Here is a 27816-nt window from a genome sequence, read left to right as displayed (position 1 = left end):
AGGGTGGGGGCATAAAAATTGGAGATTTTCATTTCTCAAAGATTCCAAATTATTTTTAATAGAGTTTTATGGGTCACATTAGGCCCTTACATTATATCACACAAATTAACGTAGTTCTTTATCATATGAAACTGTTGGAAGATACCCTTAGAAATCCCGATTTAATAAAAAAAAATTCTGTATAAAAAATATAACAAAATGATATAGTATAATGAAATACAAAAACATCTTTAGATACGCTCTATGAATCATTCTATCTTTGAATATATCAAAAAATAGTCGATACATCTGTATCAATAAAGACAATTCTACATAATAAGATTATCAGATATATGTACCGAGATACACGTATAAATGTTCCCATCAATATATTATAATAAGAGGTGGGTTACAAACAAAACTGGTAAATTATAAACAAATATATGTACATGTAAATACTGCATATGTGTTGCATTATACTGTGAGTTACCATCAAAATTTCTGCTCTTCGGAAAGAAGTGAAGGCGGGTCATTTTCCCTTGATACGCCGACTTTTCAGAACCTCTATCTAATTAGCACCCACTGCTGGTTAAAGCTGTTTCAGTTGAAGTCTGACGTCATTGAAGTAAAATGCACCGTTGAAAATGTACATACCTAATGACTTGTGTATGTCTACTAAACAATACGAGCAGATTTGGACAGTCAGCATAATAATTAGGAAACATTCAAGTTGTTATGCATATACGACGCCGGAATAGCAGTTACGTTTTGCCAAATAATGCGCTTCCGTTTAGGTCGTGCACTATGTGTCAAAACCCCGACAACCATTTCAACACAGTGCATGCATAACACATTAACATATATATCCATGCAGTTTTAAGATTGTTTCAGAATTCTTAAATTTTGGGATATATACATATCTGAGCAATAATGGATTGTTCCTTAATTCAAATATTGAATAAACAATTCTCATTGAAAGTAATAACATTTCATCAAGCATAAAAGATAAGTTTAAGCACCTTTTACTGCCCTATAAATTGTTGAACAATTCCAGTTCATTGCTTCAAATAAACGTGTTACAGAAATCAATAATTTGTCGATTTGTACTATACAATCAGTGGTGTTGATATCAGAAATTAAAATTTTAGGTACAATAAATGTATAATATATGTAATGGTGTGAATTCGTTTCAAAATGCTTGTCAAAGTAAATGTAATTTACTTCAAAAATCAAGATCCACTCCTTTATTTCTCTAGCCACATCTGAACACATAAGTGATTACCATACGGCATATGTCCAAGGTCTTGAAGTATTCTTGGGTTTCTATGGTTATGGGTTTTACTGCCAAAGTTGAACTCTCTGTGTCTTGTATCGACGAAGAAAAGACTTGATTTTGTAGGCTTTGACTAAGACCATTTTGGAGAGAGGTTTCCTTATTTTCTGGTAAGTCCCTGTTAAATTCCTATTGATGTCCCAGTCTACATGTATGTATCAGAAAATCCACTAAGTCTCCTAATGCTGAGGGAAAGGCTGTATTTTGAAATATGTTTTAGCTAATTGTATCAAGAGTAAATTGGTAAATCTATCGAGTTCCACTTTATTTTATGATCAGGGTATCTAACTATTCTGTTCAAAGTGAGCAAATAACTTTGATTTAAAGGGAAAGGCAACCCTAACCACATTGTTGCCTTATGACTAAAGTATTACTTACTGATATCGTAAATGACAATCTTTAACAAATATCCCTGCTTAACAATTAAATCAATATTAACATATCTTATATTTCAAATTACCCGCTGCTAAGAGACCGGCCATTGAAGTTTAATTTATTACGTCACACCGTCGGCTCCGGTTTATTTCATCAGCAGCACTGTAAACATGACAAGTCACGAACAGTTAAGTTTGGAGTCGTATAGATTTGAGCCGTTCTTTCGCAAGAGGAATTTAAGAAAAGAAGACGTTCAGTCGAGTCGCAGACCAGGCAGATGGTACTCGTTTCTTAATACATGTACATGACTCAAACCTCAACTTGTCATTACGCAAATGATGGATCCACAGTTTACATAGTATTTTCTTTTCAAATAACCTTGTTGGGTCAGGAATTTCAAATTTTTGTTTTTGTTTCCCATCTCCCCTTCGCATTAGTGTAACAAGAGCAACACCAACGTGGCATAATACGCCCGTACATTTTGCTCAAGGAAAACATATTTTAGTGGGATTCATATTTTAGTGAAGTTAGCACTATATCATGGTGATCAAATATACTAAGTTATAATATCCAGGAGCTTACGGTTCGGTTTGTATCCTGCCCACAAGGTTTTCCTAATAAGTGATACTACGACCTTGACCTTTGACCTCTCACCTTGACAAACAATAGGCATCTTCCTCTCATCATGGTGATCAAATGTACCAAGTTCAAAAGCCCTAGCGCTTATGGTTCAATCTGTATCCTGCCCACAAGCTCCGGACAGACAGACGGACGGACGACGCCATACCATAATATGTCCCGTCTTCGACGGGCGTATAATTAACAGCTTGACAAGAAGGCATCCACCTATTTGCAATGTATTCGTAATATCTACCACATGCACATCTTTGATGATCTTAGAATCTCATTAAAACCGGAATAGACGGCGTGACGTCAAAATTATTGATTTTTGTGGTCTTGACTACAACAGAGTTCCGCTTCATGGCAGCCTCTATAGATGGCGGAAATTTCAATTTTTAACGTTTTAAAATTAGTACTGAGGCTTATATAGGCCATGTATCAACAGAATGATATGACAAATCTTTATCATATAATTAATCTTATCATTTATTATGTAAAAACATTGGGGGGGGGGGGGGGGGGTTGCATTTCCCTTTAATGAAAAAAGTATTTTAGATTTTTTATTTCTATAAATTACAAAGTCCATGTGCACATCCACAATGGATAATAAGGTTGTAGTGTAAAAGTTGAAGCGTTTCCCATGGAATGGTAAGCTGATATTTTATGAGAGAAATATTATGTAACTTTAGGAGTTGTCTCCCTTGATTCTGATTCATAATCTTTATGGAAATTGTATTCATGAATTATAGAAGTTACTGATTAATGTACATTTTGATATTATCTTATAATTATATTTAATGCACTTCAGGGCTGTACCTATTTACATATCATTTTGACAAAATGGGCAGCACTGTAGCATTAAATTTCACTGAACCTTGACACGAGTTATCATCATTAACTACAATCCTAGTACATGTACAAGCACTTTGAACCATACTTATAAGAAATTTTCTTCGATTTCCGCAAGGCTGTTTACAGATAAGCTTATTTACTGACCATCATCCTCATAGATAATTTGTCAAAAACGAACTGTTGCAATCTCATTTAATGTCATTTGTGATGTCATAATGACATCAGCAAAGGAAGTGACGAAACAATTGTGCTCCATATAAGCGATGTTCTTACAACGTAGCTTCAATCAAAATCATTATTAGCCATACATTAGTTTGTAATTTTAGGCACAAACGAGATGAGATCGTATTGCTTTGCACCAGAATTTGACCTCCTCATGAAAATGAACTACATGTATCATTGGCACACATGTATTATTAATGGAGAATTTTTCCTGAAAGTGATAAATCATTTCTTTGCATAATGGAATACCTTTACGATAAATACGAGCATTCTGGGGCAAAAATTATAACTTACTATGGAAGTAATCAATCAAACGATTAGTGTAATTAGGTGATCTAACCATCGATTTATCGCCTTTCGCGTATTTCCTCCTTGGAGGGTAAAAACGAAGGATTGGCAAAAGTCTCCTCAGATTTTACACTGTACTTTGTCAGCTTTGCGTCAGATGGCCTTTTGTTTATCACACATTTGAATACATCAAATCGAGGGTGAAGGATGTTCTTTTTGAACAAGAAATCGGTCAGATAGGACACAAAGACTATCGAAGTGAAGGACATCAACATACAGAGAGTTTTAAATGGAAATAACTGTCCGTTATTCACGGAATAGTAAGGAAATTTGATGAGCACGCCAATGCCCAAAGAGGGTTCTCCTCCAGCGATCCGGAAAAACATGCCTATGATGTATCCCACAAGTGACCCGTATGTATTGGAAGCTCTTAAGTAAATAACACACAGAAGTTGTGGGAATAATACCACATATACGAGATCAGAACAGAGGTACCACAACGTGTATATGGACTTCACAGTGATTGCCATGACGGTTGCCAATGCACCAACACCAAAAATGGCGATTCGCATCACCCAGATGATTTCCTTTTCCGAAGCCTGAAAAGAAAGTAATTTGAAAAATATTAATCTTTCTTGCCAATACATGGAAATGGAAGTGGTAAATGGACACATGACTACACTTGTGCTTAAATTGCAAATACATGTATACAGTCCCAGATTTTGAAATTTAGAATACTCTTTTTATCAATAGCATAGCGTAATAGTTAGTTTAAACAATATTTATTCGTAAATAATTCGATAATGTTTACAAACAATGTCTTATACATGAAATAGATTGAGAAACAAGCCAAAAGGCTTATATTAATCTCGCTCTAAATATCGTAATAGTTGGTATATATGCAAGGTTGTGTCACTTGTTCCAAGGGTATTTGGAAAAAAGTGTTTCCAATAATGTCTAGAAACATAAGTTTTACCCTTTGACGGAATATCATCTTGTAGATATTTCTGGCAAACATACAGCTGGCTGATAAGATGGAGGAATCAGCAGACGACATTACTGCAGCAGACACCGCGCCTAATCCAAAGAAAGATACCCATTCTGGGGTGAGGTATTGCAGAACTAAGGGTAAAATATCAGACCCTCTACTAGAAATCTCAGAAGCATTGAAGTTGTCTCTTGTCACAAAGGCCGTGCGATTCCAGTCTGGAACAACAGAGAGTTTGACGTGAATGTGGAATTCTGTTAAACTCAGTGAAAGTAGTCTGACAATAAAATACATATATCTAATTAACTTCATTTGAAATCGATATGACATTGATAAAAAATGAATGAACTGAGTTTTACCTGTATTGACAGCTATGGCGCCTATAAGGATTGACGGCACTGACATAATTATACAACCCAGGCCACCTGCAAACGATAGGCTCTGAGCAATCCCGACTGTTCGTGCAGACAATACCCTTTGGAAATAAACCTGCCAGGGTAGCCCTCCAAATATCAAGAGGAGAAAGGAGTCCATGTAAACTCCTACATATACTGGATCCACCTCTTTGATCCACACCGCAGAAGAATTGACAGATATGTTTTCCACCAGTTCATTGGTCATAGCAAATGGGATACACAGCCACTGGGAAAAAAAAAACCTGATCGTAGTACAATAAGCAAAGATCCTTATAGCTAATGTTTTCAGTAACCATATATATATATATATTATATAAATACATACACACAAATAGAATTTGGTCTTTATGCTTGTATATTAGAGGAAATTTGTTCTTCACATTTCCATATGAAATACTTACCAAACCGATAAAAATGCAGATGAGTTGGACGACATCAGTGTAAGCCACGGAGTAGAGTCCCCCAAACAGAGTGTAGAAGACGGCGATACAGGCGGACACTACAATGGCTACTTCATGAGAAAGGCCAACAATCACTCTCAGTGTACTCCCTGAAAACAAACACAAATTCTATAGTCAGAAAACTCTTTGATAGAAGCTTATACGGCCAAAAATAAAAATTGTTGTATTTCCGCTAACCCGACCGACCCTAAAATATAACCCTGTCCCAAGAAATGCTTTTTTGACTTTTGAAAAAAAAAAAATTCCCCCGGAAAAATGTATGTTCCCGATTTTAGTTTCACATTGCCACTATAACCTATCATTGAGTCAAATGTTGTCTGACGTGTTTCATACCAATTGTTAGGCCGTTCTTGGCACACATATTTTGATTACGGATTACTCCGTTTGCCTGATCAAGACATTGGGCTCACGGCGGGTGTGACCTGTCGGCAGGGGATGCTTACTTCCCAGGTAGCACAAAACGTTTTCATAACATTGTATTCCTGTTGTAAGGATGTTATCGGAAAACATTACTAACAAAACATTTTTATAATGTTATAATAACATTTTTTTTTTTTCAGTTGTAAAAACATTATAAGCAAACGTTTTTGACCAATGTTTTAAAATCATTTTGTCATCGTTTTAAAAACATTATTGAAAATGTTAGGATCATCTTTCTTTTAAACATTTGAAAATACGTTTTCAAACGTTTTAATAATGATTTTAAAAACATACTTAATATACTATGTTTTTCAAAAAGTGACCCAAATCAAAGTAGTGTTTTAAATATATCTTTTGAAAATGATTTTTTTAAAATTACATAATATTAAAATGTTGCCAGCCAACACAGATATAACATTGCCTTACAATGTTGATAAAACATTTTAAAAACGTTACAGAAATACATATAACTTTAAAAAACTATTAGTACTTAATTTGATTTATTTAATTGATATAACACTTTAAAAAACAAGAGATGACCTTTGATCATGTGACCTCAAAATCAATAGGAGTCATCTTCCCCTGAAGATATACCAGTGCAAAATCAATGGGGGTCATCTTCTTCTGAAGATGTACTGGCGTACCAAGTTTGATGTCTGTCAAGCAAAGGGTTCTCTAGACATTGAATGGTCAGTATATTCCTATGCCCAGTTTGACCCTTGACCTTTGACCATGTGACCTCAAAATCAATAGGGGTCATCTACTCCTTAGGATGTACCAGTGTGCCAAGTTTGATGTCTTTCAAGCAAAGGGTTTTTAAGATATTGAGCGGACATTATATTCCTATGTCCAGAGTAGATTGACCCTTGACCTTTTGACCTGAAAAACAATAGGGATCCTCTTCTACTCATAACTAACCCACATATGAAATATCATTATCATCAAGTGAATGGTTCTCAAGATATTGAGCGGACAACACGTGGTCTACAGACCGACCGACCGACAGGTGCAAAACAATATGCCCCCTCTTTTTCAAAGGGGGGCATAAAAAGTTTAACAAGACTCAGCTGCAGTATATTGAATTATGATAACATTTTGTAAGTTTAGGACAATGATTTCATGCTTCTAAATTACCGGAAATCATCTTACATCAGTTTTAAAACATCTTTTATCTTAACACAAAAAAGAGTAAAAGTCTATTTTTAATTTAACAATACTTTAAACAATGGAATTCATTTCATTTGCTTGTGGGCATGCATGCTCTGCTCTGGGAATTAAATTCCCCCTTTCAATGTGTTTACGGAGAGTTATAATGGAATGACACCGCGGGACACTATGGCCAAGACTCATACAGCCGATCCTATAGTTATGCAATTTTCTCGCCATTTGATATGCTGTGTAGGTCAAAGTTTTGGAAAACCTAAGCCATTCTTGTTACACAGTCTGAGAGCTGGTGAACAGTCGGTTAAAGTGAGTATAATTTTGTAGTTAATATTAATTTTTATTTCTTATTATACGCCAGCATCGATATGTAAATGATTCATTCGGGTACCTGTAAAGTGCGAAACGAAATCGAAACGAAACGAAATCTACCGAAACGAAACGAAATCTACCGAAACGAAACGAAATCTACCGAAACGAAACGAAACCCACCGAAACGAAACAGATTGTATAACTGAACTCTTTTAATTATAATAATTAAAAATGGTATCTTAGGCCCCTGTGAAAGTTACCACATATAACATTCGCCTCCCTTTTGATATAGGCTTTCGGCTTGACTGTTACAAAGTTTTAAAAGTTGGAAAAAGGGGGGGGGGGGGGAGGAGTAAGCATAAAGTACATATCCGTAGTTGATTGAATACCATGTACAATTGGTTTTGGATCCATAAATTTCAGAACCGAGGGCTACAGTCTCAGAGATCTGGGGAAACACATTATACGAGGGGTAGGTTCGCCGACGTTGGATCCGCCTTTGGGCATAGATACATTGTTCGAAGAAGCTCGTGTCTGAGAAAATTGAAAGCAGGAAGAGCTCTTAACCTCTTATTTTATCTCTAACTGCTGAGGTGCGAGTACTTTCAATAATGGAAAAACTCTATACATTTGGGGTGTTGCTAAGACGGGGAATTGAAAACGGGACGGAAAACGGAATTTTTTTAATGCAATAATATTAGGAGGAGGTCGGCATTTTGTAAACTGAAAAGGCTTAAGAACGAGGGAATTTTAAGCAGAAATCACAGAGAACGGGAGGGCATATACAGAATCCACCGTTTGATATACTACATACAAATACACAATATCCACATGTATACATATATTTGTCTTTAGAGCAAAAAATACTGAAACATGTATTTATGTCCAAAAGCGGATCCAACGCCGACGACCACATCCCTCGTTTAGTGTGTTTCCCCAGACCTCTCACCTGTGAGTCTGTAACCTTCCGTTCTGAAATTTATGAATCCGAAGCTAATTGCACATGATATTTATGTACTTTGTGCAAATTTTATTTGCAAAGAAGACTTTTGTTTATTAAGGTCTTCCGTCTCCTGCGGAAGACCTTACTATTATTGTTCGCGTTATTCTTCTTCATTATTATTATTATTATTTTCCTTGGTAGTACACGCGTTTTTCTCAGCCATTTCTCGATCGATTTCCACGAAATTTTCAGGAAAGATGTCTTTTGGTGACGAGACTTTGCTTGCAAAATTTCGTGCTTGACGTCACTTCCGGTCAGGAGTTATCTCTCTTTTAGTGACTTTTTGAAGGGCCTTGTTGTCCACACATCTCCTCCGTTAGTTTTGAAGCTAGAGTCTTGAAATTTCTACACAAGATAGAGTAAACATTTTAGAAGATTTGTGGGGGATTCGATTTTACCGGAGACGATTTGCCTAAACGCTCGCCTGGACCTGAAAAAATGGATGCCAAAATTTTTCGCCGATTTCGGCGATTTTTGACCTTTGATCTCCAATATCTTTTTTCTTGCAAATATTTTGTTAAGACATGTAGAACAAAAGTTGTGCACATTTACGAGATCTTTTCGAAAATATCAAGATTTAGGGGCTAGCCCCTTCAATTAGGGATCTAGAAGGGCTCAAAGTCTAGATCAAATATCTCAAAAATCGTTAATATTTTGGTATAAGTCAAAGAACAAAAAATGTTCATCTCAACAATCCAAATCTATTCATATAAAAATTTAGGTCATATGTTACGTAATAAGGGATTTTAAGGGCCAAAACCATAAATTTTTTACCCCTTGTATCTCGAAAACGACAAATATTTTGAAAAGCAATAAAGAACAAAAGTTGTTCAGAATGATGATCTGAACAATATGCATATTTCGTTTTTACCCTATGTGGCCCCGTTAGGGAGCTACAGTTTGGTCCCTAAAAATTACTTCTAGAAATAACTCGAGAACGGTAAAGAATTTCTAAATACTTGTTGAGCAAAAAATGTTTAAAATGACAAGGCCTTTCTTACGATATCAAGCAAAACGGGCTGGCCCTTTAAATTAGGGGTTCAGAAGGGTCCAAATGTTTTTGAGAATATCTCAGAAACTATTAATATTTTATAATAAGTTGTAGAAGCGGAAATGTTCATCTCAACGAGCTTGATCTTATCAAATCAAAAAGTAGGTCATATGTTACGTAATTAGAGATTTTAAGGGCCAAAATCGTAAATATTTGACGCCTCATATCTTTAAAACGACATATTTTTTGAAAAGCATTATTGAACAAAAGTTGTTCAATGTGTCATAACCTATCGATCAATATCAAAAAATGGGTCTGTGGGCCTCATGGCTCGCCTGTAGAGTCGATTTTTGTCGATATCAGTCGATTTCAAAAACTTGTAACTGGTAAATATTTTGTAAGGACATATTGAACAAAAGTTGTTCAGTTTATCGAGATCTATCGATTGATATCAAGAAATAGGCCTATGGTCCTAATGGCTCGCCTGTAGAGTCGATTTTTTGTCGATATCGGTCGATCTCAATAACTTTTTACAGGTAAATATTTTGTAAAGACATATAGAACTAAAGTTGTTGAGTCTATAGAGGGCTAACAAATGACATCAAGAAATAGGCCCGCGGGCCTTATGGCTCGCCTGGAGAGTCGAATTTCAAACGAATTTCACCGCAACTTTGTTTCAGAAGTTTATGATATGAAAAATTGATTATATCTAAAGTGTCTTAAAGTCGGAAACTAAATTGGGACTCATTTGTCTTTTTTTTTTTTTTTTTTAACTCCGAGTGCATCAACAAATCGGACGGAAGACCTACTCGTTGCTCGCAACGAGATCGTGTCTAGTTTTATTTTATTACGGTTCAGGTTTTTAAACATATTCACAGTATACACTGTATAAAAACATTGGTGAAAGGGTTTGAAAACATTTATCAAAATTGTTGGAAGAATGTATATAATCTTGTAAAATTCAATTTTAAATGTTCTCAAATGGTTTCTATAAATGTTCTTAAAACGTTTCTTCTAAATGTTTTCAAATGGTTTCTATAAATGTTCTTAAAACGTTTCTTCTAAATGTTCTCAAATGGTTTCTTCTAAATGTTCTCAAATGGTTTCATAGAAATGTTCTCAAAACGTTTCTTCTAAATGTTATGAAAACGTTTCTTGGGAATGTTTACAAAACGTTGCAGTACAATGTTTTCAAAAAATGTTATGCTAACGTTTAAAAAACCACACAAATCACGTTATAATAACGTTTTAGAAAATGTTTTCATAACATTTTCACAACGTTTTAATAACGTTGTTGTGCTACCTGGGTTCTAGCAAAACATCTTGCGACTAAGCTGAAAAATATAATTCTGTCTGATAATCAAATTCCGATCACAAGTATGTATTAAAGTTTTATAAACCATGGATATACTTTACATATTAATTTAAAATATCTACAAGAAATGAAAATTAAAAAAATTACAGTGTTCATAAATTTTGATCTTAGTCGTAAGATATTTTGTGAATAAGAACCCTGATCCCACCTCTGGTGTGTCCAGGGGTCCGTGTTTGCCCAACTCCTTATTTTGTATTCTTTATAGGAGTTATGAGATTGATCATTGTTCGTTATCTTCACCTTTCATACCAGGTTTATTCGCGGAAATAGCCGAGTCGTTACGATTAGTACCAACGTCTGCCTTCGTTTGTTATCTTCAACTTTCATACGTTTGTTAGGTCATGTCACAACAGACACACGTCCACGGGAAATGAAGCAGAAAATGTGTAAACGAACAACGGTTGTTCTGAGAGAGAGAGAGAGAGAGAGAGAGAGAGAGAGAGAGAGAGAGAGAGAGAGAGAGAGAGAGAGAGAGAGAACAAAGCAGTAAAGGTTTTACAAAATAGATTGAAAATTACATGTATCTCGTAAGGTCTAGTTGGAGTTGCTACTGTATATTAGAGATATAGAAATCTAAGTAAACTAGTTGCAAATACATGTGGTGTAAAAAGTAAAGTCCATTACCTCTAAATATTTAAAGGCCCAAGATGGTGGTTGGGTATTTCGGAATATCTTGGGATTGTGGGTATTTACATTCATTAGAATATTCAACAAGAGGTACTGTGAGCAATGCTCACTAAGAATACCCCCTGCTTACCCCAATCTCCCAAAGGGTGTTTTAATAGGTATAAATTACCTCTTACCTGAGTGTAAAAATATGGTATGCCTTTGTAGAAGAAAATGGAAGATATAGTCCGAACACAAATCCATGGTATCAACCTATAAGTTTGACCTTCAGATTAAAGGTCAAGGTCATGAATGTACATGACACATAGTCTCATGGTGATACGCCCATGTCTTATGGTATGACTATGTCAAAACCCTATAATCAATTTTGACCTTGAGGTCAAAGTTCAAGGTCATATAGAGGTCATGAAGGTACCCGACACATCGTCTCATGGTGATACACTCATGTGTCAATATGGTATGCCTATGTCAAAGAACAAAGAAGTCATGGCCCGGACACGAATCCATTGTAAAACAAGAGGCCCATGGGCCACATCGCTCACCTGAGTCACCTTGGCCCATATCTGAAGACTTTCCATATATATTTGCATGTAAAACTTTAGTTCCTACTATGGCCCCAACTACCCCTGGAGGCCACGATTTTTGCAAACTTGCATCTACACTACGTCAGAAAGCTTTCATGTAAATATCAACTTCTTTGGCCCAGTGGTTCTTGAGAAGAAGATTTTAAAAGATTTTCCCTATATTTGTATCTGAAACTTTGACACCCCCCCCCCACTTGTGGCCCCATCTTACCCCAAGGGGCCATGATTTGAACACACTTGAATCTGCACTATGTCAGTAAGTTTTCTTGTAACTATCAGCTTTTCTGACTCAGTGGTTATTGAGAAGATTTTAACTATATATTTGTATGTAAAACTTTGATCCCCCTTGTGGCTCCATCCTACTCCCGGGGCCATGATTTGAACAAACTTGAATCTGCACTATGTCAGAAATTTTTCATGTAAAAATCAGCTTTTCTGGCTCAGTGGTTCTTGAGAAGAAGATTTTTCCTATATATTTGTATGTAAATCTTTGATCCCCTATTGTGGCCCCATTCAACCCCCGGGGCCCATGATTTGAACAAACTTGAGTCTGCATTATGTCAGGAAGCATTCATGTAAATCTCAGCTTTTCTGGCTTAGTGGTTCTTGAGAAGAAGATTTTTAAAGTTTTTCCCTATATATTTGTATGTAAAACTTTGGTCCCCCCTTGTGGCCCAATCCTACCCCCCGGGGGCCATGATTTGAACAAACTTGAATCTGCACTATGTCAGAAAGTGTTCATGTAAAAATCAGCTTTTCTGGCTCAGTGGTTCTTGAGAAGAAGACTTTTAAAGATTTTTCCTATATATTTGTATGTAAAAGTTTGATCCCCTATTGTGGCCCCATTCAACCCCCGGGGCCCATGATTTGAACAAACTTGAGCCTGCATTATGACAGGAAGCTTTCATGTAAATCTCAGCTTTTCTGGCTTAGTGGTTCTTGAGAAAAAGATTTCCCCAATATATTTGTATGTATAACTTTGATCCCTCTTTGTGGCCCCATCCGAACCCCGGGGCCCATGATTTGAACAAACTTAAATCTGTACTATGTCAGAAAGTTTTCATGTAAATCTCAGCTTTTCTGGCTAAGTGGTTCTTGAGAAGAAGATTTTTCAAAGTTTTTCCCTATATATTTATATGTAAAACTTTGATCCCCTATTGTGGCCCCATCCTACCCCCGCGGGCCAAGATTTGAACAAATTTGAATCTACAATATGTCAGAAAGCTTTCAGATAAATTTCAGCTCTTCTGGCCCAGTGGTTCTTGAGAAGAAGATTTTTAAATGACTCCACCCTATTTTCGTGATTATCTCCCATTTGAAAAGGACAAGGCCCTTCAATTGAACAAACTTGAAAGCCCTTTACCCAAGTGTGCTTTTGGCCAAGTTTGGTTGAAATTGGCCCAGTGGTTTTGGAGAAGAAGTTGAGAGAGAGAGAAAAGAGAGAGAGAGAGAGAGAGAGAGAGAGAGAGAGAGAGAGAGAGAGAGAGAGAGAGACAAGCTCTCAGGTGAGCTAAAAACCCTTTAATTTTGACCTTGAGGTCAAGGTCATATGGAGGTCATGAAGGTACATGACACATCGTCTCATGGTGATACACTCATGTGTCAAATATGGTGTGCCTATGTCAAAGAACAAAGAAGTTATGGCCCGGACACGTAAAAAACCTTTTATTTTGACCTTGAGGTCAAGGGTCAAGGTCATATAGAGGTTATGAAGGTACTCGACACATCGTCTCATGGTGATCCACCTGTGTGCCAAATATGGTATGCCTAAGTCAAAGAACAAAGAAGTTATGGCCCGGACACGAATCTGCACAGATAGACAGACGGACAGACAGATTCCTATATACCCCCAGAACTTCGTTCGGGGGGTATAATTATATATGTTAATACTTGTGCAGAAACAAACTATTCTCAGATGTATGTAAGGTACAATACAAAAGAATCAGATTAGAAATGTTAAGCACACATCGGTAAGGGTTCCGATTCTTACAATCAGAAACTGTTCAATATTTAAGAATTCGAATATATTACAGGAATCCCGTGGGGATCCGGGTTAGAATAGGTCCTCAGTACCCCTTCCTTGTCGTAGAAGGCGACTAAATGGGGCGGTCCTTCGGATGAGACCGCAAAAACCGAGGTCCCGTGTCACAGCAGGTGTGGCACGATAAAGATCCCTCCCTGCTCAAAGACCATAAGCGCCGATCATAGGCCGATATTTTGCAGCCCTTCACCGGCACATGAGATGTGGTAAATATAATAAACATGGAACAGTATCCACTTATTTTCAAAACTCCTTAAACAATAGCACACCTAAATATTTGTTTTCAAAACAAATGATAAACTCTCTATAACAAGCTTCTGTCATGATGAATAACCTTAATGTTTTGTGAAACCTTCTAAACGTCATCTTCACAGGTCAAGGGTTATTGATTCGTTAGAGGTAACGAATCAATAACCCTTGACTTGTGAAGATGTCTAAACGTATTAGACTGTAGATTTTAATCATTTAAAGTGGAAAACAAAATTTGGGAAAAATCGTACATGTAAATCAGTCCCTCTAAAGTTAAAAAATATACACCCGACATCATTCCTATTAGTGCCAGAACGCACTATAAATGGTAACCATGAAAAGATCTCCTATACTTTGTTCGGCATATTATACAAGTTAGATAGAGGAAAAGTGTATCATTCAAAATGGTTAAACTGTATAAAAGACATCTTAATCAGGACTGGTAATATCCAGATTTGGAACGATCAGCATGTTGATGTTAACTTTCATTTATCTTACAAGATGTGTTTGTGAAAAACAAATGTCCCCGATAATGTCCAATTCCAAAGATGGCCAAGGCCACAAGGACAATTATCATGGTACCAGTAGAAAAATCTTGACACACGAAATGCTCATGTGCAATATAAAAGATCTAATATTTACCAGTTAGAAGTTATGACAAATGTCAATTTTGTTAAAAGTAGGTCAAATGTCATGGTCAAAAGGTTTAGTACCCACAGAAAGGTCTTGTCACAAGAACTATCCGTGTGAAATATCAAAGCTCTAGCACTTACTGTGCAAACGTTATTAGCAAGGTTAAAGATTTCAAAAAGTAGGTCAAACTCCAAGGCCACAGGGTCAAAAGCTCTAGCGCTTACTGTTCAAAAGTTATTACTTATTAGCAAGGTTAAAGTTTCAGACCGAATGACAGACAGGACAAAAACAATATGCCTCCCCCCCCTCTTCGATCCGGGGGGATAAAAAGGTTAAACAGTCTTTGACTCCTTTGTTAAAACTTCGAAAAATGAAATATATAACTCATCCAAATGTTCTAATTATAAAATGTACAAGACAACTTTTGGTTTTGAAAATTATTTGACTACACTACTACAAGATATATTGTATAATTTTTGTCGCTTTAGATACAGTAGCCATGAATTGTCAATTGAATCTGGCAGGCTTTTAAGTATTGATAGGTCTGAACGATTATGTACTCCTTGTAACAAACAAGAATTAAGCGATGAATTCCATTATTTGATCAACTGTACTGTTTTTCTTCATGAAAGGTGTAAATTCTTGCAAGAACACACAACTGATTGTCGAAATACTATTAGCTATAGTGAATCAATGAACTATAAAGACAAACATACTATGATAGTTAGTACCGTCCATACTTTCATGCTATTATCTTCCTGTTGTGTTTCATTCATTGCGTTCAACATTGTTGTTGATCTTTTTTTTTTTTTTTTTTTTTACTATTATGCTCCATGTGGAGCCTCCTAGTGAAATCAAAAGCTTCAAGCTGACCAAAAATTTGAGTTGGTAGGGGTATACTTGATCTGTTTTGAAAAAAAAATTCAAGTATTTAGTTTGATGTTGACGGATTATATCAACACACGTGGAAGAGGTTTAACTTGTCTGTACATCGACATGTTTACATGTGTATAGATCTCGGAATGCAGACGATTGATTTATATCAAATGACAAATGTTTTTCGGTCATTTATTATTCTGTTTTGCAACATATATTGATTATTTTTTAAAAATTATAATATTGAATTATCAGTCATTGTATTAGCAAAACACGAAGTGCAAGCAATATGTGTATTAACTTTCTCAAAATCAGTTAATACGTAGGAAGGTATATCGCAGAATAATGACCGCAGCACTCTTTGATCTTTGCAATAACCGTGGTGGAATTAATAATCATGATTTCATAATTACGTACCCAGAGCGGCCAGTATGGCCCCAGACCAGAACACCTCCCCCAGCAGTGCCGGTATGTAGATCAGCCCTCCCATCCTCTCTCCGTAGGTCCGTGTGAACGGGTCCAACATGGTCACATAACCTTGTTCACGCATCCTGCGGGCAAAAAATACTCCACCTAAATGTAAAAGTTCACTTGTTTAGCACGATAGTCAATATTCCTAGGCATAGATGAGACGGAATACAGTAAATTTAAGTGTATCACCACCATCATAACGAAACCAACAATTGTTTTATATTAATCATATATCGATAATTATTGATTGATTGAAGAATGTATTATATTTTACTCATATGGAGACGTCACCAATGCCGGTGAAGGGCTGTAAAATTTAGGCCTATGCTTGGCGCTTAGGGCCTTTAAGCATGGAGGGATCTTTATCGTGCCACATCTGCTGTGACACGGGGCCTCGGTTTTTACGGTCTCATCCGAAGGACCGCCCCATTTAGTCGCCTAATTATTGAAATTACATTTACAATAGAACCTTTTAAAAGATACTTTGTCAAAATATACCTTCATATGTAAAAGAAACTTCGCACTTTGACGTCGTATTTTTATACGTCATTATTGAGATTGAATGCTGAGCAGAAGCTACAGTACGTACTAGTGAGTCCTGGACGAAACATGATATGTAAGTAATTTAGTATTGAAACTAGTGTAGATCTAATATGGGCTTTGATAATATGTTGACGGTGCTACCGTTTGAGCGAGCTCAGCTTCATGTTTAGTTTTCTCCCAGGGTTTTATATTAAAAATCATTAAAAGATGCATAGGCCTACATTAATGTGATTGAAATATCTTTATGATATAGATCTATATACATTTCATTTCTGCTACCTTCACTGCGATGCGCGAAATGTTCTGAACTGTATGCTCTCAGCAGTCGACTGCCTCTACTTTCCTTTTTTCTACTCTCAATTTTTTAAGTTACTACAGTGTAATTGTTTGATAAAAATGCCCAAACATTTCAAGTTTGTAAAACTGTGTAAACAGCACTGCTTTGGAACATAGAATGCATTTCAATATAATGATAAATTAAATAAATCGATAAATTCAACAATTGGGCATGTACATATATGCGCGGATCACCCCCACCCACCACCATGCGCTCCTATTTAATTTTTAAACAAATAAAATGCATATGATAATCTCCTTGTAACAATGGTATGTTCCAAAAGAGAAAATTAGAACAATTTTTATAATATTGTACAGTATACATAATCCTAGGTGTAACACAATGATGAAATATTTCAGCATTCACATATAATTATTGAATAAAATTGCAACATATTTAAGCCCCTCTCCACTGTTGTTGTAATGATAAATTAATTAAGATTATTCACAAAACTAGAATTAATTAATGATTTTTCAGTCTTTAATAGCAAGTAGCATGGTTGGTTATCATGAGGAATGGAAGAGGGGGGGGGGGGGGGGCATCGTGGTTTGCATTACCGGACATGTTAATTAAAAGGAAATGGATTTATTACTTATTATCTTTAGTCGTGAAAAAAATGTTTTCAATCCGACCGAATTCCATAGATATTTTGTAAGATTTTAAATACATGTACCACTAATTCAGTACCCGTGTTCCCTCCCATATTCTAACAATTTAACCTTTTGTCTTGTTAGAATAATAAATTCCCATTGAGAATTTAGTATTTTAATCAGATTTCGGGTTTGCAGTCGATTATACACAATTTGTATCCAATGCCATATTACGTACTATGCCTAATGTTTACGTATATTCAATATTGTTATGGTAGTTTTACAAATGCTAATAACAAGTACGTATTTAGATCCGCCACTGTCAGTCTTATTATGACGTACGTCAAAACGTAGACATGACGTCACACATCATCTTAGCCTGCCTTTCATAAACATTGTACTTCGTTAAACATTTCGCCTAATGGTGCACTGAATTTTGGAGCTAGGAGGCCACAAGATTAGTATGATAACCCACGTAAGTTTACAATCATATTCCAAGGTGTGACTTTGCGAGATCTCCGCCATTTTTGACAAGGGACTTCTGGGATCGGCGTCAAAAAAATTTCCTAGCCTTAGTACGTAAGTCCTCGAGCTCGCGCTTCATACTTCACCGCATATCGTAACGTAGTGCAGTAGGCTGTGACGTCATAGCTAAAAAATTTCCTTGTTAGAGGTTTAGATTTAGCTCGGATTATTTCCCGCGCTCTAGTCATTAGAGCTCGCTAATATGTATACGGTGTGACCGTTGGACCGAGCGAAGCATGTAATGGTCATTGGAGAGTCCCAAGTGGTAATCATAATTCCGTTAAGTACGGTAGATTATGATTCATTTAAAAATATATATTTTTAATGAAATTTTCCTTGCGCTAAAAACCCAGTAACATCTCAATATTAAAGGGGTTTATATGGGGACAACAGTTTTTCAGGATCCGCCTATTCACTGAACGCGGGAAATAAAACGCAAGGCGACGTAAACTGTGAATTGTGACGTCACATTTAGCCTCAACTTTTTTCTCTTTTTCAAAGCAAACAATTATAAACAACAATAATACTTTCCGTATGCAATGAAAAAGGCCGTTATATAACTAAGCAAAATTAACCAATAAATTCAAAATGGTAAAAAAGTAACCGTAATTTTATCGTATATACTTATTCAAAGAAACTCATGAACTCATTCATCTATTTAGTCGTATTACAGTTTTATATGTAATTATTTGCTAAAACCTGTTACAATGATAATTATACTATTCACTTTGAACAAACTGAGTGTTTAACTTACGAATTGCACGTCAGAGTCTTCTATTATTGGCATTCAAAATAAAACACGAATAACTGTTGAAGCAGGTAATGAAAAAAATAAATGGCGGCGCCCATATGGATCACGAAAATTTCAGTGAACGTATATAGAGATTATCTCTTTTTCTTTTGCTGATTTTGACTTTTTTCTTTTACATACGTGTTACCTTTAGAGCCTTGCTTCGCGGACGGGCCTTCGGCCCGTCCGAGCTTCGCTCGGTATAAATTAGAAGTCATTTTCAAAAAGTAAAGCACTCCAAATTATTTGGATTAAAAACAAACACGTACAATAGATTCTGAATGTAGGAGAATCAGAAAAAAGAAAAACACATACAAAGACAGTGGCCATTTTCACAATAAGTATTACAACTACGATAAGAATTTTTGTTCATTTTAATTGGCTATTTTCATTCATTGAAAATAATATTCTAAAAAGCATAGTCTATTACCAGTGTTTTAAAAGAAAGTTGTAAGTCTTTGTAAAATGGACCACAGATCTACATTCATCAAGCTAGCCAAATAATTTACGCAAATCTCTCTCTCCGTAAACGATTTGATGTTTTTCAAATAGTTTGCCTTGCAATCAGTTTTAGATAACCTCAAAGATATTGTTAGCCCCTGTGCATGTTCTTTAAAAAAAAAAACCCACCAAGGTTTATGTTCCAACCTTAAAGTAAGCATCCGCTGTTGACCGGTCACAACCCGCCGTGAGCCCTATATCCTGATCAGGTAAACGGAGATATCCGCAGTCAAAATCAGTGTGCCAAGAACGGCTTAACAATCGGTATGAAACACCTGACAGCATTTGAACCAATGCGAGGTTGTATTGACGATCTAGATCGTTATAACGACCATAGAATTTGTGAAATGCTGACTTCAATCGAGACTGTTGAAACCCCTGTACCATCAACTTGTTTATCAGTAGCTTACCTCGATTTAAAAACTGACTATACGCAGAACAAGCTCTTGCATATCGAATCAGTTGAGATATATAAACACCATATGCAGGTGATAATGGAATATTGCTACATAAATATGGGAAGTTGACGATGGAGAAGCTGAAATCATCCCGTTTGTCATACAGTTGAGTTGTCAGTTTGCCGTTAATGTCTACTTTCAATAAAATATCTAAGTATGAAGCAGAAATGTGACCAGTAGTCACATGATTTCAGCATGGCGAAAGTGGTAAAATAATGTTCATTGTTATTGTAGGTATGTAATCTAAGGACTCTGTTAAGTCGCACCACTACATATGAATAATAGTGAAGCTAAATTATCTGTTGTTTATAATAAAAACCAACATTGCTTGTAAATCATATAAACAAGAGCTAGGCATGGCAGCACACTCATCATACTGGTCACGGAGGCGTACAATTCATTCCAATGTTTCTAAACACGTAAACAGTTTATTCATTTTAATGAACAGTTCAAACAATCATATAGTCAAGAAAATGTTATGGAGCCTGACATGGACAATGTAAACAGCTATGATGTACATCTAGATGCAGAGGATGAATGTGAGCGAGTTGAATACACATTGTCTGTTCAATGATACAGATACATCAGAATCAGAGGGGGGGGGGGACAAATTTTTGTGATAAGATAAAAGAATGGAAAGTATTACACAGTGTAACAATGCAAGCTCTTATTGATCTTTTGAACATTTTGAGAGAGTCACACCCAGATCTCCCCGAAGATCCTAGAACTCTATTGAGGACAGAAACTCAATATGATATAGAAAATAAATGTGGCGGTCAGTACTACCACTTTGTCATTGAAAAAAAGTGTTGCATGCTATACATTCATTTATTGATGGTTTTCGCTTAGATCTCCAGATGAATATTTATCTTTGGATAAAAGTCGCCTAAGTGCTCGAAGTGTTTAACAAATTTCAAGTAATTTGTTATCATTGAAGAATTATGTCCCATCAGATTCAAGTTTTAATAGCGCAGATTCAAGTTTGTTCAAATCATGGTCCCCGGGGGTTGGATAGGGGATCAAAGTTTTACATACAAATATATAGGAAAAATCTTCTTCTCAAGAACCACTGAGCCAGAAAAGCTGAGATTTACATGAAAGCTTTCTGACATATTTCAGATTTTAGTTTGTTTAAATCATGGCGCCAAGGGGTAGGATGGGGTCACAAGGGGGAGGGGATCAAAGTTTTGCATACAAATATATAGGGAAAATCTTTAAATATGAGCCAAGGTGACTCAGGTGAGCGATGTGGCCCTTTAGCCTCTTGTTTTATTTCTCAAGCCTTTTGATGAAAACTATTCTCTTTTTTAGGTTAAATTTCTCATTCCAATTGGTGGGGAGAACATGAAGAAAACAGTTAGAAGATTACTAGCCTTCATGTTCTCCAACAAACTTGCAAGAGAAATTAATTGGATTGGCAAAGGAGGAAAGCTGGCCTTCCAAGGAAGTTTTAACAAGTAATCCTGAAAGCAACATTAATGGGTCCAATTAAATATATAGTATTTCTTCGGAAAACCAATTGAACATAGATTTCTAATTATTTAGAAATATTTTTTAAGGTAATAAATTTAACTTTAATTTAAAGGAGCTGTTCGAGCAAACCGGTTATGTGCCGATTTCAGTCAAAGTGAGATCAGCAACATCGTAAAGGAATGGTTCCGGTATTCCCGTGACCGAGAAGGAGGACGAAAAGAAAGGGAGAACGAAAAAAGAGAAAGAAAGAAGCCAAACTTCAGAAAATGAAATTGAAGACAACGCTTAATGACTATCATGATTGTGAATTATAAATGTCTGTGTTCAGAGGCTTGGAGACATTTCTTTTAAGAACAAATTATTGTTTGCCTTGAAATATGTTTAATTGGCATTTTTTCTATCGTTGGTACACAATAAATCTAATCACTTGTATTTTATTTTGTTTTGATAATTTGTAGCAATATCAAAATCAAGCCTGATATTACTTGAACCTTTGATTAGATAAATTGTTTCACTCTTATTGGTGATCAATTTAATAAGCAGACTTTAATTTTTAATAATTGGAGGTACAGGGGATAACTTCATGTGCAGAATAACAACATTTTGCACACAATATATTGTATTGTAGTGTTTTAAGAAAAAACAGATTAATAACCAAGTATTATAATGATATCTACCCAACGTTGGCCCAATGTCACAAACATGATATTGGGCCAACGTTGAGCCAATGTCACACTCATTGGGGCAACATTGGCCCAATATCAGAAGGAAACACACACCACATTGGGCTGATGAGCAAAATTGCAATGGACCAATGTTAGCTTGCTCTCTGGCTCAATATTATTAGTTACACAGTTAGTTAGTGACCTGATACGGAAAAATACATGGTGTGAAAAGAAAACCCGTATCGGGCGAGGCGAAGCCGAGCCCGATACGGGTTTTCTTTTCACACCATGTATTTTTCCGTATCAGGTCACTAACTGACTGTGTAACGAATTTATCACGTCGAAGACCTCTAACTGTATATGTGGGGGTCTATATCATACAACTTAGTCAAATGTCTTTCCTTTTGAAACGGCTGCAAGTCGAACCCGACGATAAATAAAATTACTCGCCCAATACGGATTTTACTCGCATGATACGGTTTTTTTCACGGCGTCATGTGACCAAGATCTGACCAATCAGATTTCAACAATTTTGTCTGAGGCGTGATAAATATGAAATAAACAACCGGTATGAAAGACGTCAGACAGCATTTGACCCAATCATAGGTTGTATTGACGAACTAAATCGTTATAACGACCATAGAATTTGTGAAATGTTGGTCAGTGCATTTAGCTTGCCTCGATTATAAAAACTGACCTGTCACCATACGCAGAACAAGCTTGTAGTCAGTTTTTAAATCGAGACAAGCTACTGACAAACAAGTTGATGGTACAGGGGTTTCAACAGTCTCGATTGAAGTCAGCATTTCGCAAATTCTATGGTCGTTATAACGATCTAGATCGTCAATACAACCTCGCATTGGGTCAAATGCTGTCTGACGTGTTTCATACCGATTGTTAAACCGTTCTTGGCACGCTGATTTTGACTACGGATAACTCCGTTTACCTGATCAGGATATAGGGCTCACGGCGGGTGTGACCGGTCGACAGGGGATGCTTACTCCTCCTAGGCACCTGATCCCACCTCTGGTGAGTCCAGGTGTCCGTTCCGTGTTTGCCCAACTATCTATTTTGTATTGCTTGTAGGAGTTATGAGATCGATCACTGTTCGTTATCAAACTATTACAACTCGCGTAATTACAAGATACCAAGCCCCTAAACCCATTCAGTAATTTATATGATGTTGTCCGACGTGTTTCATACCGATTTTTTGACCGTTCTTGGCACACTAATTTTGACTACGGATAACTCCGTTCACCTGATCAGGATATAGGGCTCAGGGCGGGTGTGACCTGTCGACAGGGGATACTTACTCCTCCTAGACACCTGATCCCACCTCTGGTGTGTCCAGGAGTCCGTGTTTGCCCAACTATCTATTTTGTATTGCTTAGAGGGGTTATTATTTATCATTATTATTAAAATTTATGAAAGCGCACCATTTTACAAACAAAAATGCAATCAATGGCGCTGTACATGCAAATTAAATTAAAAGATACACAAGTTTGATCACTGTTCGTTATTTTCACCTTACAAGTTTAAAACATTAAAATTGACTAATTGTCAATATTGCAATGCCCATGAAGGAATAAAAAGTTAGTTGAAAGCACTGATATAATACAACGATTTAAGTTGGCGCTTGAAAATATTATAATTGCTGATTCTCTAATGTTTGCACACGGTAGGTCCCGATATGGCAAATGACCTTGAAGCAAATGTTTTGCGTTTGACGGCAGGGACATTTAGTGTTTTAGCGTCATTGTTTAGGGATGTTCGAATGCTTAGCATTTCCCTTAAGTATGCTGGGCTTTCGCTGGCATTGAGACATTTAAAAACAACATATGCAACTTTAAACTTGATCCGAAGATACACAGGTGCTTTAAATAAAGCCTCTGTTGAGTTATGAGATTGATCACTGTTCGTTATCTTCACCTTTCATCAAACATTTTCTCTAGCATACTCCATGTCCAAATTCTCTCTAGCATACTCCACGTCCAAATTCATCTAAATAGCCGAAAATATTCCTTACTGTCACACGTCACAACAAGTTATTACAGGACGCTATGTATGTGAAATATGAAGTTAGTTGGCTTACCCGATTAGAATACCTACCCATGACCAGACTGAGTGCATAGCCCACTGGAGCCTGACAGTTCACCAGACCATAACTGTAAACTGTTTCTGCTGTACCATTGATGAACCCTCCACCTACCCAGGTAGCTGAAACAAAAGTTAATTTCATCCTGATCATTAAAATATGCGACTAGTATTTCTATTGTGTGTTCTTGCCGAGGATAAGAGAGAGAGAGAGAGAGAGAGAGAAGCCGCCTTAATCGAAGCCCCCGGAGACCCCTAAAGCTGTTAAATTTTGACGATTTTACGGTGTCAAAAGATATCATTTCCGAGCTTATAAAAGTATATATCAGTTTAATATTGATTACCTCAAATTCATAAGAAACGAACGCGCATGTCACTTGATGCATACAACGTACAGAGCTGCCAGTCCAACAGACAGGTCGTTATTATCTTAGAATAGCCCTCCGTATTCAACAAAACTTTTAACAAGCATGCTACTTGCAGCGGTCGTAAAAATATTCTAAACAAGAGATCCACAGACCTTATCGGTCACTAGCCCCAAATCTTTAATATTTTCCCTTTTCTGTATATCTAAGCCAAATTCTAATATTCATCAGCGAGGTCCCTTGTCGCAGCAGGTGTGGCACGATAAAGATCTGTCCCTGCTCAATGGCCATAAGCGCCGAGCATAGACCTAAATTTTGCAGCCCTTCACCGGCAGTGGTGACGCCCCCATATGAGTGAAATATTCTCGAGAGGGATGTAAAGCAATATTCAATCAATTCATCTGCAATGTATAACTAAATGTGTTCTTAAAAAACACAGATGCTCCCGAAAGTGGCAATACTGATAAAAGATTGGTGATATATGTAAAATACAGTGTATTAACACTATATGATGATTGTGGACCCACTCGAGAGTCAAAAACTCAGGGGTTCATGATAACTCACAATTTTTGTGTACACCTTTTTCTACTTTTCCGACGTAGGCATTTAGGTTTTCTTGTGTTAGCAAAACTAAAGTCTTTCAAATAATATAATAATTTGATCACTATGCCCATTTTGGGCCTACTCTGGTACCAAAACTCTTACCCCGAGATCATGAAATTTACAATTTCGGTAAAGCTCTACCTGTTCTTTCTAGATATTCATTTAGTATCAGTAGCATTAAAGAAGTTATTTAAATGTTTTAGATATAAAACAGAAGCCAAAGTTGACCCTGCCCTAGAGTCAGAATTGCAAACCTGGGGATCATGAAATTTACAATTTTGGTAGAGGCCTTCAGGGACAGCTCTATGCGTTTAGTTTTTCTTACAGACGTGAGGCTGTAGAGAAGAATAGTTTTGAAAATTGGTCATGGCAGTTTTTGTTCCTCCCCTAAGGTCCCAAGGGCGCAAGAATCCTGAAATTTACAAAACCATACTCTTTATCCCAAAAAGGCTTCGAGCCAAATTTGAAAAGCATTGGATTGATTATATATATTGTTTAACGTCCCGCCCGGGAATTTTTCACTCGTATGGAGACGTAACCATTACCGGTGAAGGGTTGCAAAATTTAGGCCTATGCTCGGCGCTTACGGTCTTTGAGCATGGAGGGATATTTATCGTGCCACACCTGCTGTTACACAGGGCCTGGGATTTTGCGGTCTCATCCGAATGACCGCCCCATTTAGGCGCCTCATACAACAAGCAAATGGTATTGAGAACCTACATATGTACTCTAAGCCGGATCCCCACGCAAGGAAGGATAGTTCAATTGATGACGGACGATGCACGGCGACGAACGCAGGCCAACAGCAGTATGGCACCCAAGTCACTCAAGAGACTTGGAGATGTAATAATAATAATGATATCCTTTATTTATACAGGATTGCAAAATTAGTTATATAAACTATTCTACATTGTGGTCCAGTCTATAACATATATACATGTACATAAATGCATCTTCTTTTTAGAATTTTCATTATAACTTTTTATACCCCCCGCAACAAGTTGTGGGGGGGGGGGGGGTATACTGGAATCGGGTTGTCCGTCTGTCTGTCCGTCCGTCCGTCTGTAGACGCAATGGTTTCCGGACTCTAAAGCATTATCCTTTCCACCTACCGTCACCATATCATATATATGGACTACCCATGGGATGAAGATGTTCCCTATCGATTTTGGGGTCAAAAGGTCAAGCGCACTGGACATCGAAGTAGCAATATGGTTTCCGGGCTCTAAAACGTTATCCTTTCCACCTACAGTCACCATATCATTCATATGGACTACCCATGGGATGAAGATGTTCCCTATCGATTTTGGGGTCAAAAGGTCAAAGGTCAAGCACACTGGACATCAAAGTAGCAATATGGTTTCCGGGCTCTAAAGCGTTATCCTTTCCACCTACAGTCACTATATCATACATATGGACTACCCATGGGATGAAGATGTTCCCTATCGATTTTGGGGTCAAAAGGTCAAAGGTCACGCGCACTGGACATCGAAGTAGCAATATGGTTCGGTTTGTCATGCCATTTGTTTTTTACACTCAGAAAAGAGGTAATTTATACCTATTACCAACACCCTTTGGGAGATTGGGGTAAGCGGGGGGTATTCTTAGTGAGCATTGCTCACAGTACCTCTTGTTTATTTTTGTTTTGTTTTTACTATTGAATTATGTAGAACTACGTTAATTAAGTCCATAAAATAAGTTCCACTCAATTTGTCATTCAAATTTTTTAAACATCTACAATTTGATTCAAAGGTGGTAAAAATTTAAAAATGCCAAAGAGAAATACGCTATTACAGAACCAGTAAACGTCAATGAACTGCACATAGCCAGAAAAGCTAGATTTATCACAGTTGATATCATAAATCAGTTACCTTTTTTCGAAAATGATGTGTGCACACGCATATTTAATTAATCGTGGTAGTAGCTACGCGCCCGGAGAGAGTCGGAGTACTTGGGCATTTAAATCGTTCGACAGGTAAAAGTATATTAGTTTTGTTCAGCCATTATTCAAGAGATCTCTATTTGCGACATAAAGGTTTGATTTTTTTGTTGTTGTAGTAAGTGTCAGTGGTCAGTCAGAACACAATAGGCATGAATAAAATTAAACATTCAACAACATCCGCTGTACGACTAAAAATAAAGTGCTCGATTTGTGTTTATGAATACCTGTATAACAAATTGTGCAAAACAGACACAATTTATTTTATCTTTTCAGTCATGCGTAGAATTGAGAGAAAAAAATCTCAACGTTTACCTGTCATGGTGAACACTCCCACGAATGCCCCTATGTTCCGCCCTGCCAGCATGATATTCTCGCTGTTGGTTTCGCCTTTGGTCCGGCGGGCCGCCCATAGTCCAATGATTAGGATGAGAATATAAAAGATGATGACCGCGATCAAACCTGGGACGTTCAGCACCATGTTTTTGTTGAACTATGAACTGTGTTCTCGAGGCGGAAAAGACAATTTTATGGTTAGCTTAAGGTTGTGTAAAAGGACAGCCTATAGCAGATTTTAAATTCCCTGATGAATTGTACTCTGCGGTAGTAAGGTGTGGGTATATATCAAAGTCATCCACTGAGACTGGTCCTTTCT

At 36.8% G+C, this 27816-nt stretch overlaps 1 protein-coding gene across 1 annotated transcript in view; it reads right to left on the bottom strand.

The window, feature by feature from the left end:
- Nucleotides 1-142: 142 nt before the first annotated feature.
- The window catches only part of LOC125671926 (high-affinity choline transporter 1-like), a 27682-nt gene continuing 8 nt past the window's right edge, over nucleotides 143-27816 (bottom strand). The window contains exons 1-7 of the mRNA XM_048907912.2: nucleotides 27477-27816; nucleotides 24270-24377; nucleotides 16225-16380; nucleotides 5476-5624; nucleotides 5018-5300; nucleotides 4647-4876; nucleotides 143-4269 (exon numbers count right to left, since the gene is read on the bottom strand). The exon at nucleotides 27477-27816 is cut by the window's right edge and continues 8 nt beyond it. Coding sequence (XP_048763869.1) covers nucleotides 3730-4269; nucleotides 4647-4876; nucleotides 5018-5300; nucleotides 5476-5624; nucleotides 16225-16380; nucleotides 24270-24377; nucleotides 27477-27642 — 1632 coding nt within the window. The 5' untranslated portion in view covers nucleotides 27643-27816 and the 3' untranslated portion in view covers nucleotides 143-3729. The remainder of the gene's footprint in view (nucleotides 4270-4646; nucleotides 4877-5017; nucleotides 5301-5475; nucleotides 5625-16224; nucleotides 16381-24269; nucleotides 24378-27476) is intronic.

The sequence above is a fragment of the Ostrea edulis genome, chromosome 4 (assembly GCF_947568905.1).
Source record: "Ostrea edulis chromosome 4, xbOstEdul1.1, whole genome shotgun sequence".
Classification (NCBI taxonomy): Eukaryota; Metazoa; Mollusca; class Bivalvia; order Ostreida; family Ostreidae; genus Ostrea; species Ostrea edulis.
This window is presented reverse-complemented; position numbering and strand designations above follow the sequence as displayed.